The sequence below is a fragment of the Lepidochelys olivacea genome, assembly GCF_965140295.1.
Source record: "Lepidochelys olivacea isolate rLepOli2 genome assembly, chromosome: 3".
In the NCBI taxonomy this organism is placed as follows: Eukaryota; Metazoa; Chordata; order Testudines; family Cheloniidae; genus Lepidochelys; species Lepidochelys olivacea.
Window position 1 is genome coordinate 207,385,674 of NC_140413.1, and position 12,482 is coordinate 207,398,155.

At 39.9% G+C, this 12,482-nt stretch overlaps 1 protein-coding gene across 1 annotated transcript in view; it reads left to right on the forward strand.

Annotated features, from left to right (window-relative positions):
- Positions 1-12,482, forward strand: part of XRN2 (5'-3' exoribonuclease 2) — an 85,080-nt gene that overhangs the window by 60,758 nt on the left and 11,840 nt on the right. The window contains exons 25-27 of the mRNA XM_084622280.1: positions 656-724; positions 807-941; positions 2,461-2,594. Of these exons, the coding sequence (XP_084478406.1) occupies positions 656-724; positions 807-941; positions 2,461-2,594 (338 nt within the window). The remainder of the gene's footprint in view (positions 1-655; positions 725-806; positions 942-2,460; positions 2,595-12,482) is intronic.

A 12,482-nucleotide genomic window follows, 5' to 3' on the forward strand; every position in this document is an offset into this window, starting at 1 on the left:
TATGAGGAGAGGCTGAGGGAACTGAGATTGTTTAGTCTGCGGAAAAGAAGAATGAGGGGGATTTGATAGCTGCTTTCAAGTACCTGAAAGGGGGTTCCAAAGAGAATGGATCTAGACTGTTCTCAGTGGTAGCAGATGACAGAACGAGGAGTAATGGTCTCAAGTTGCAGTGGAGGAGGTTTAGGTTGGATATTAGGAAAAACTTTTTCACTAGGAGGGTGGTGAAACACTGGAATGCGTTAACTAGGAAGGTGGTGGGATCTCCTTCCTTAGATATTTTTAAGGTCAGGCTTGACAAAGCCTTGGCTGGGATGATTTAGTTGGGGATTGGTCCTGCTTTGAGCAGGGGGTTGGACTAGATGACCTCCTGAGGTCCCTTCCAACCCTGATATTCTATGATTCTGTGATCCCTCTGGAGTATATTGGGGGCTGTCTGAGCCAGTATATCCCGTATGCCCTTGCCTGCACTTTTTGCCGGAAGTTTTGGGATAGATGGATAAACAGCAAACTAATAACTTGGCTATTAGAAAAAATAATTCAGCTAAGTGTTCTGTAAATAATGCAAAAAACTACTATTTCATTAGGCTAGTTTGATCTTACTTATCAGGCCAAATGTATATCCAGCATAACTATCTCAAATATTTTTTTCTCTTAGTATCAATTTCAAAGATCCACAATTTCAAGAAGACTTTGTATTCAAAGCTGTAGTGTTACCTGGAGCAAAGTAAGTAATTGTCATCTTTTTCCTTCATTTTTATAATGATGTGTAGAGAAGTAAACTATTGTTCTCTAATTTTAATATTCAGAAAACCTGCACCAGTTCTGAAGCCGGGTGACTGGGAAAAAACCAACAATAATGGCAGGCCTTGGAGGCCCCAGCTTGGTTTTAATCGAGACAGAAGGCCAGTTCATTTGGACCAGTCGGCATTCAGAACGTTAGGGTGAGTAGCTGTGAGAGTGAAAGTAGCAGTTAAAGTAGCAGTCCTTAACTGCTTTGCTGAGATGCCTTTTATCTTCCCTTTTTAATAATAAAGGAATATACAATGATCTATGGTTAAAGTTGGTATTTATATGTAGGACACTTAAACAATTATATGTTGAAAATCGGTACTGATGAGTTACATTTTCAAAATGTTCTCAAATACTTGAATTTTATAGTAAGCTTACATTCTTCTGTTTGATATTTTTCTGTAAAGTATTTCTAATTGGCTTTCCTGCTGTGTTTCTTCAGTACCCCTTTGAAGTACTGGAGATTACAAGGAGACTATTACACGGAAGTAATAGTTAAGATTGTGTAACTAGAACTGGGATGTCTTCCATGTTTTTGTTTTCTTAAATTACATTTGTTCAAAGTTCATGTGGTCTGCCATAATCCATTTGATTTTTGGTCGTACTTTGAACAAAGATGGAAGTCAGTTCACCAAATTTAACTGGTGATGCAGCTCCAAAATTCCAAATGATTTTTCTGAGATTTAGGACTCCCGTATAGTAATGCTGCAAGCAAAGGGAATGATCTGAAATTATACGTCGGAAACTAATGGTTAGGTTTGTATTCCTCTAAGCTGAGGTGCACAGGCAGGCATGCATAATTTTGAATCTGCTCGTTGGGGAGAGTGAGTCGATCTAACAAGCCACTGTGGAGTATTATCAGTATAGAAGTACAGAAAATGTTTTAAAGGTGATTAACATTACCAAACAGCCAGCTCAGACTGTCCTAATCATTTGGACAGCTGGGCTTCAACCTCTTTCTCAAGGAGGAAGACAAAGGCACTAGAGATAGATAAGAGGCTCAGGGGGAGAGAGACTGCGCTTGTAGAAAGCTAGGAAAGTGAGAGCCTCTGTCCATTGAACTATAGCCTGGAAGAAGGATGAGGAATGACAAGTTGCAAGCCACACTCTTCCTTCCATTCACACCCTGGGAAATAGAATTGTTTCACTGCAAGTGCACATGAATCAACTTCTCTCTTGCCATGCTTTGCCGTCACAAAATGGTAGCTATGTTGAGAACATGTCTTATTAAAACGTTAATTAAAAATACAAGAAAATTCCAGAACAAACCAACTTCAGAACCTTCATGTGAAGTTACTTCTACACACAACAATGAAACCGCTCTTAAATGTATCCGCATTTTCATTTTTCTACAGAATATGTATGATAGTTACCTAAACTTTACACTGTGCACACACACAACCCCCCCCCCCAAAAAAAAAAAAACCACCCACCCTACTTTTTCTTTGGTAAGCTGTGGTATAAGAGAATTTTCACTGTAACCAACCAGCTCATAAAATGTGAGCTTCGTTCATGATGTGCATGGGACCCTTACAGGTGGTGAATTGCTGCACTGTTCATGAGCATCTCCATCACTACACTGGAGAAGCTGTGGTATTTCATTGGCTTGGTAGCAGCTGTTCTAGTAAGATGACATTGAGAAAATAACTTTCCATTTCTTTTACGTTACAGCCATGCAATGTCAAGGGAAAGAGGACAGTCAGGAAGTGGAGTCTACAGTAATGCAGCACCACTTGGGGCTTATCAGGGAAACCCCTACAGACCGCTTCTAGGTGGCCAACCACAGATTCCTAAATTGTTGTCAAGTAAGTTTTTTGTTTGTTTGTTTTTCCCCTGCATTATCAAATTTAATGAATTTTAAAATTGAACTGTCTGACTTTTATTTTGCTACAACTACATAGTATTCTTCACAATAAAGTTAAAGGGATATTTGGTTTAAGAGCATGTTCGTGGGTTCTTTTTCTTGATAGATTGCTGACTAGAGGAAAGGCACTTCGAATGGTTAGGAGTTACAAGACTTGAGTAAAATGAATTATGTTTCTGCTTCTTCATGGGTTCTGATATAGATTCCCCACTGTCCTGCTTTGGAGAAAGGAACCATTATATAAAACAAGAAGTGACTACTGTTGTAACTGCATTACAGCATGGACCAGTGTCCAGTCTGTGACTATGGTGCCGACGGATGCTTTTTTGCAGTTCCTTGTCATTCTCTCCCCTCCCCTCTTCCCTCCCCAACCCCCAGTGTTACAGGTGCTGACGTTGGATGTTAGCTCGGTTGTATTCTTACATTAGGAGCCAGCCTGTTAAATCACTGCTGAGGAAAGCATTTTTAAAAATTCACGTCATGGTGTTTCTATTATGTTGGCAGAAAACAACAAAATAGAAAACTAGTTGCCTGCCAGTATAAAACAGAAAAGTGATCAATTTAATTTAAAAGAAGTCTTTTCTCAATCTATGAATGAACATGCTTTGTCGGAATATAGAAGTGCAACTACTAAAATCTAGCAGCAGCATTACCTAAAATTGAGTCTCCAAGAGATTCAGCTGGGAGGGACTGGAGGCAGCAGCACAGATGCCTGTGTCACTGTGGGGGTCCGCTGGCCAGCCTCTGCAATATTAATACGGTACTCTAGTATTGAAATAGGTGCATTTGTGCATGTAGAGTTACCATAGATTCCAAGGCCAAAAGGGACCACTGTGATCATGTAGTCGGACTTCCTACATAACACAGGACACAGAACTTCCCCAAAACAATTTCTCTTTGAACTAGAGCATATATTTTAGAAGAATGTTCAAAATTGATTTTATTGCCAGTGATAGAGAATCCACCACAACGCTTTGTAAATTGTTCCAATGGTTATTTACATTAACTGGTAAAAAATTCATGCCTTATTTCCAGTCTGAATTTGTCTAGCTTCAATTTCCAACCATTGTATCTTGTTGTACCTTTGTCTGATAGATTGAAGAGACCATTATCAAATATTTGTTCCCCATGTAGGCACTTACAAACTCGGATTCAGTCACTCCTTAACCCTTTCTTTGTTGAACTCAAAGCGCTCAATTTAGCTTATCACTGTAAAGCATGGCTTCAATCCAAAAAACCATAAGACATGTCTCAAGGCAACTACCATCATATACAGCCTTTACAAAATTAGTTGCTTTCTTTTTTTGCCAAGAGCTAGAATATTGAACAGACTTCACTTTTTTAATCTACTTAAATTGTTACCTTTGTATTGTGTGTTAGTGCTTTGAAAACTTTTTTCTGTAGGAGGCAGAAAGAAAGGGTTTAAACTGTTGTATTGTGGGAATTTGAAACTTTATTCCTGTTCAAAGATTTGTCAGTTATTTAAGTCCCTCATTATTCAAGGGGTTCTGAATTTTGAGCCCATTTCACTTTTAAAATAAGTGTGAAAGAAATGGCTTGAACTGCTTGTGTTGATGTAAACTAAGTTGAGATGTTGCAAATCTCAATATTTAAACTGTTCTGTCCTGCACAGGAAACTTGACCATTTCCTTGTACTCAAAGGGGAAGTAAAAAACCTGTTTTTCCTTTGTGCCTCTCTTGAGCACTACATGAACATCAGCACTTTTTGAGGTAGCCGTTTGAATGTCAACACTGACATTTTGCATCAAAGATGTTTAACATAAGAGTTACACTGACATTGATTGAACTGTCTAGATTGGAAAACTCTACTCAAAGTAGCACTAAATAGAGTGGAACCCTGTTTATCCGATCTAATTGGGACCGGGGCCAGACTGGATAATAAAAAATTCAGCTAATCAGGAGAATGGGCAAAGAGTTTTCTCTCCATTATTTTAAGATGCGGAGTTGCTTTTAAAGTAGCTGACCCATCTTGGAAAAGCATTAAAACATACCTCCTTTCTCATCTACTTACCTACTAAACACAATATACGAACCCTTAGTTCTTGCAAATAAAGTTTTGTTCATTTATTAACAAGAAAACCAATATGAATTTTTAACAAGTTGTACAGGTACTGATAATTTTTACAGTCTAACCCTGAACATTATAGGGACTGTCTACAACAGTGTTTCTTAACCTTTTAATTGCAATTTCCTGGGGCCCCACACCACAGTGGCCCCTTCAAAGCTAAGTTATGTGCTTCAGCCATGGGTGGTGGGGGCCAGAACTAAAGCGTCAATTTTCCATATTCCTGTGTGTGCACACTGGGGGTTCAGTTAATATGGAGAGACGGAAAATGGAGGCTCAGGTAAATGGGGTTCTGCTGTAGTCAAAATCATATTAAAAGGAATATGGATACTTACAATCCTAGAAAATATTGAAAAACTTCTAAAAGGTAATCTTTAAAAGTCCTCTGTACTTTAATCATTGGGTATTCACTGTATGATTGGAAAAATGCCTGAGCTACGTGGCATAATAGATAAATTTCACTGACTGTCACCTTACACCTGGTTAAATACTAATAGTCATGATTTGAAATGAGTTTAGTCTCCTCTTACAAACCCTTCATTAACCTGACATGCCAATATGTTTGGTGTGCCCACAATTGCTCAATATTCATCTGTTTTAAAGGCCTAAGTCACTTAGGGGTTTCACTTCCAGATGATTGATCTTGTGTGGTTGCTCTCTTTGTTGCACAGCTTTGATGCTATTCTGTATGGTGATAGTGTAGTAAAATGTTCTAAGATCTTTTCTGTAAAACTGCATTTGTACTTCATCAAGCAGGATTGCTTTTTTGACCGTGAGCACACATCCCAATGTTAGAAACAGGAGTGGGGGAAAAAACGTGGTGGGTTCTAAGAACATGTAGTGTGTTTAGACTTGACTGGATAACCTCTCATGAACAACCATGAAAGTACAGGCTTTGCCAGAATCCTGATCTCTGAAGCACCAGCAGAAAACATGTCAGATGAGGATTTTGTATCCTGAACAACAGAGCAGAACAGCAAGAGAAGAGACTGAGCACGGGGAGTAAGACTTTTTCCTGTGTTCAGGCCCAGTTACCATGCTTCAGATGGCAAGAGGCTCTTTAAAGTAGGCTTTTTTTACCCTAAAATGATTAATCATTCATACATTGAAATTCTTAAGCTTTCCACCTTCCTTTCTCCCATGATCAGACACTGCTACATGCTCAATCTGTATACAGTGAGGAATGATGGTAGCAGATATATGGAGAGAACTGAGCCACAGAGAGGCAGGAGGAAAGTTAGGTGAACTGCCTGAAAAGGTACTAAAATGATGACTTTCATTTCTCTATTGAATTCTGGGGAAAACCGATTTTGGAAAAAGGATGAGTGACCAAGCTAGTTTTGAAGAGTTGGGACAAGCAGACTAGAGAGAGCAAAAAGCTAATGGGAAAATGTTATAAATTTGCAGTACTTTTAGCCAGCTTGCACGTATGCATGAGAGAAAGAGAAAATTAATTACAGAATGGGAGTGTCAAATTTCATTATATTTCAGTAATAACAAGCCACAGGCAGTGGAAGTGAACAGTAGAGATAAAATAATGGTAGCCATTTTAAATTAAACTTATTGTCCAGTCCCAAACTAAATTAGGTTTACTTAATGACTGCAGGATCAAACCTTTAAATTTATGAGGTATCAGATTGCACATGCAGCTTTCCCAGCTGCTCTAACCAATGTGGAGTGGCTGTGGCTAAGAATAAGAACAGCCATACTGGGTCAGACCAAAGGTCCATCTAGCCCAGAGTCTTGTCTTCCAACAGTGGCCAATGCCAGGTGCTTCAGAGGGAATGAACAGAACAGGTAATCATCAAACGATTCATCCCCTGTTGTCCATTCCCAGCCTCTGGCAAATAGAGACTAGGGACACCAGCCCTAACTACTAACTTTGATTTTTTAAAGAAGTGTTTATAGTAATCAAAAATAGAAGAGAACATGTAATGGTGTGGAGAGAAGAGTATGATAATCAGAATGGAAGGCATAACTGTCTTTTGCCTTGGTCTTAGGAAATACTGAGACTTCAAATCTTTGTGTTCATCTGAAGGGAGAAAAGGAAACAAATGTTGGGATTGAATAACCCTTTTGGAGTACCATGAGTGTCTGGTACTGATTTCTGCATTTTTAAAGATCATGTCTTGGCACTTTGAAGGAGAACTTTCAAAGCAATCCTCTGAGCCTTAGACACATGGAGCTGACCTTTTCATTTAGGTACTTATGTGGCTTGCATCACCATAGCATCTGAGTGCATCTCATTGTATAGAAGACACTCCAGATACAAATATGTCCCAATGCCATCATTCCTTCAAATTGAGTAGGCTTGAATCCACTGATCAGCGTGGAATTCCAGTCCATCAGTTTGCCTCAGGCACGATCTTGGGGTTTCTCCTACGTTTTTCCAAAGGAGCCCCATTCTACCAATTGGAAGATTCAGTAAAAGAGCAGATTGTTCCTTGAATGGGTCCTTGGATTTGATTGGTTCTCATATCCAACACTTGCCAAGACAGGAGCATTTCATTTTGTATTCTCATTTGAGCATCTATCTCCAGGGATAATAGTTCAGCTTTTTTTGGTACTGTTGAAGTCTCCCCTTCTTTTGGTGGGGTCCTGCAAATCTAAAATCCAGTCTGTTCCTAATGTTAGATTTTCCATTTCTGTCATTATTATTTCTCTAGTGCTGGTTTCCCTACTCTTCTGTTACATGAGGATTGGTTCTTATGCCCCTGGACTTTCCCACCCATGTAGGGAAAAGGGATGTCAAGTCAACAATCTTATGGGCAGTTCAGCTTTCCTTTAGCATGTGGCATGAGTTGCCATCTTCAGTCATCTTAAAGGCATCTTTCAAAAAGCAAGAGGGTAAAAATGTTGCCGTTGTGTTCGCCATTTCCTAAGCATCCTGAACAGACTTGAGAGACGGCCTGCTCTTGATACTATCTCCATTTAAGAAGATAAAATCTGAATTGGAGGAAGAGGAGGGACAGAAGATTGAGAAGCTTCCTTACTCTTCACCAGTTTCTGTGTTGCCTATTCCCTTCTCTTCTGTTGATGATACTGAGGCCTTCCAGGAGGAAGCTTTAGCTGAGGCCATGAAAATCTAGTTTGGCCTTTCTGCTGCACTCAAGTTATTTACTAACTACCCTAAATTTTGTGGCAGTTCATTTGAGGCTTAGTATCCATCTCTTCCAATACTTCAGTGATTGGTTAGTGAGGGAGCAGATGCTGTAGAGTATACAATCTGGTTTGCCAAAGACTTACAGGGAGTAAGGATTAACCAAGAGAAATCCGTTTTCAGTTCTGCTCAAAAGATGACCCCTAGTTGGAGTATGGTAGTGTCAACATTAGCAAAAGTTGACCTTCTTCAAGAAGGATCTCAGGAAATGCTTGGTGGTGTCCAGTCAATACCTAGTTTGTGTTCCTGAGGCTCCTGGAATTAATGGCATCATGTATCTTAACTCAGTTCCCATTTGCCAGGTAGAGAATGAAGACCTCTGCAATCCAGTGATGGTACTTCAAGATACCATACAGACTAACCTGATTTCAGAAGAAATCTCTCTTCAGATCACTTTTTTCCTATGGTCCTACTGATGGAGGATGCCTCTAAGAGTGCAGCCCACATCTGTGCCTGCTGACAACCCACAGTTGATGGTTTTCTGTGGAGCTCTGGTCACACACACATATTCAAGCTGAGAGCAATTTAGCTCGCATTTGAGTCTTCCTTCAGTAGACAGTAGCTATCTTACTGAACTGGAGCAAACATTCTATATGTGTTTCCTCCAATACAAATGGTTCCCAAGGCAATAAAGAAAGGATTGAGCTATAATCCTACTGATAGCCCTAATTCTGGCTAAACAGGGTTTTTGGGTACTATGGGCTTCTGGATCTAGCTGTGGCAGCTTTCTTGTACCTTCTCTTTCAACTCAAGGACACATGCCTCACCGAAATTCAAAGGCTCTACCACTGGAGCCTCAAATAAGCCTGAGGACAAACTCGTCTTCTGTCAGGAGTTCTTGGAGATGATGTTGGAAAGTCAGAAGTCTTCAGCTAGGAGGTCCTACACTGCCAAATGGAAAAGATTTTCTAAATGAGACACACGTAAATTATATCAAAATCCGATCTGAGCAGCTTCTTTCTGTATAACTATAAAACAACCACAGATGAGATCAGAAGATAGGCCTTAATGGGTGGGAATAGTTGTATGTCAAGATAGTAATCTGACTAAAGAGCTCCTGAAAATTCTCACAATTTTTGTGTTTAAAATGTATTGGAAAAAGTAGAGAGAATGCAGTTAAAACTGTGGATTGAAGAAGCAGAATTTTATTTTAGGAGATTTGTATTTTATATATGATGAGGTAAAATGGGACTCTAGAAGGGCAATGTGGTCAATCAAACCACCACCTCTTTTTCAAGAGCGTGCTGTGGGTGTTTCTTACCGTTGTTCTCTGATTTGACTTTGATGTACCAATTTTCAGTTGATGAATAATTGTCTGTGTGCTGATAACTTGGGGGAGTCAAGTGCAGTCTGGTGGTACTGTGCAAATGGCATATTTGGTTTCTACAATCCAGAGTATGTGATTTATGACTTTCATCTCAGTCAGTAAACTTGTCAATTAGCTGCATTTGAAAAGTGATTTTGATTAGTGCAATCAGTAAACATGAAATCTTGTCTTTGATTGCTACACTGATTAGATAAATTGTTACTTGAGGAGTTGCTGGGGAAGGCAGTTTATATGGCCTTATAGCTCTAGGAAATGCCTAATTTGTAAAGACCAAAGAAAATATTAACTGTCATTTTTTCCTCTCCTGCTTGTACCTTTTTGAAGTGCAATTCACTTTCAGGCTTTTTTTCCTTCTTAAAGTGATCTTCTGTCAGAACCATGCAAACGAATGGTAATAAGTTTGTTTTAAACTCTACTTCATTATTAAGATATTCCTGCTTCTGAATACTTAATCTGTGTGTTCCTTGGTGCTATACAAGGAGATTTGATCAGAGTTACTTCCTGAAGGGAGCTATGTCCTAACTTTTCAGTTGGAGGGGAAGGTTAAAGAGCTTGAAACACACATACACCAGGTGCTCGTGATTTGGGGGTCAAAATGAAAGATACATCCTACACCTGGTGGGGACTAACCTCCTCTCACTGGAGGGCTTTCCTTGGACTTTATTGAGGAGCAGAAGACATGGGGTTTTTATAAGTGAGTGTTGGATTAAATGTGTAGCCCTGAACTGCCAGGAACAAGGACAGCTTCTTTCATCTGCTTGGCCTCCTGGCTGCGTGGAGTGCTCCCCTACTTTCTGGCTGCAAAGAAAAGAGGGAGCACTGCATCTCCATGCTGCTGGAAGTGTGAGGTTTCCCTCCCTTCGCCTTCCCCTCCACCCCACTCCATCTTCTGTGTACTAGACAGGAAAGGGCAGTTTGACTCGCCTCCTCCTTTTTCCCCACCCCCAGGTCTCCCATACTGCTGCTGCTGTCCATCAGCAGTGACACAAGAATCTGGTCAGTCTGTCTGTCAGTTCTTTTACAGGACCCATTACAGCTGTATCTGAGTGGCTTCCAATATTATAAAGCGTACACATAAAAAAAACCAAACCCTCTTCCCTGTAGTCAGCAGGGATTGGACTTAATTTTTGTTCACTACTTGGTTCTTTTTGCGGGGTGTCTGTGGGACAGCTACATCAAAGGGAGTTTTGCACTTCACTCTGGAAGTGCTAACGTTCATGATCATCCCAGCCTCCTCCAGCAGTGAGTTCCAGGTTTGTGGGTCAGCTGCTGAAAGCTCTGTCTCCTGCACACACATCTGACTTACGAAACTCTTAGTTCTGTTTCAGTGGCATGTGTCTGTTGTGAGTAGGTCATGTTCGCACACTGTGAGGTGGTCTCTGAAGTAACTTGGGGGAGGATCTCATGGGGAGCCCTTAAATCAAGGCCCAAACCCATGAATCTGACCAGGCATTCAAGAGGGAGCCAGTGAAAGAGGCCAGAGTGTTGGGGTGATGTTTCTGAGCCTGTGGAACAGCTGTCCGTTTAGGAACCCCGTGACCGTGTTGCTTAGGTACTGAGAATTAAGGAATCTAGCCTAGAGGTTTCATATGGCTGGGTCACCGTGGTAGAGTCCAAGCCCAGGAAAGGGGACAGCTTTTTTTTTGACCTCTATAAATATAAAAGTGGGGCCATTTACCAGGACTATGTATGAGACACCAGGTGGACAGCCTAATTAAAAGAATTATGGGCATACCTTTTGGGTTAAATGTTTAATCCTGAAATGCAGATCTTTCGTTTTGCGTCTCTTTTCAAATGGAGTTTGTTCAAAATGAGCGGTTTGAAACTATGGGTCATGGACGATTGAAAAATGGCCAGTATAGTCAGTACTATTCCCTGTCTACAGTACATAGTCAAGTGCTTTGGTACTGTCCTAGTCTGAATGATGAATCTACTTCTCTTAAAGTATCCTATCCTCTCTAATAGACCTCACTGTTTAAACCTTCTGATTCGTCTAATTTTTCCTTATCCTAATTTGATCCCATAAATTCCCCAGCCACTCTCTGGCAACCCTAAAACATTATTTTTATATATAATGCATTATCTTCAAATTAGCAATTAGTTACAAGTGAAATGAGTTTGGGGAATCCCAGTCTAGTCTCTAACGGATATATTGTCCACACTATAAGTAACTTTGTAATCTGGCCGATGTGAGCATGACCCATTCTGATCGAAGGAGGCCCAAGGCAGGAAGAGCAGAAATGTTGGAGATCAGAATTTATTTCCACCAGCAAAGCTGTTATCTTCAGTAGGACCTGCCTGCACTATACAGAGTTCTCTCAAGTGCTACCATAAAAGGTTTCTGTTCAGATCAGACCATTAAAATGCACAAGCAATCCAGTCTGAGTTCCTAGAAGAGAGGCTCATATTTCCTTCTCTCCATGCTTTTCTTAAAAGCTCAATTGAAAAAGTAAATGTAGAGTTCTATCAAATTATTGCTAAGCTTTGGTATCCTTGAATATTGACAATTTAACAGGCTATTACTGTCCTATCACAGTATATCAATTAGACAACTTCTGGAACCAGCTGTTATAATTAGGTCACACTTAAACACCATTGAAGATAATCAAAGATGTCACTGAAACTGAAGCTTTTGACTGAGACACAATTTAAGTGTTTTGAACTGACCAGGGAGCTATTGATTAAATGTTTCTTTCATCCTGTTTACTGGTCAATTTATTTAGAAGAACAGCAGCCATTTAATTGCATGTCTTATTAAAGCAAAGTTGTTGCTGGTACATCTTTATACAGAGCTAGCGCTTGACTACAAGAAAACAATTGAAAAGTGGGTGGTCCCTTTCATTACCGTTTCTTACTGCTACAGTGCCATGTGTCCTGAGCCAGATTTTGCCAATTTTTTCCCGTCTGTATAATAAACTGTTCAAAAGGACCCAGAGTGAATCATTATATTCTGGTGGCCAGCAAAGTTGAAAATATAGTATTCTTAAATCATGTCTACACCCTATCAGCTTTCCGATTGTATGGTGAATAATTCAGCCTAATAAAGAGGACAGAATTATTGGTTGATGCTTATAAAAATATGGCAATTCATTATCAGTGTGTTTCTCCCCCCACCCATTTACAAAGTTCACACATACTGGCTTATTGGTGGATGTATTTGGTGGTAATGCTAAACGTTGTCTGAAAGAGGCTTTTCAAAAGTTGTGGTAGGAGTCGTAATTTCTTTTGTTGTAAAAATTCCAGAAAATGTATTCCT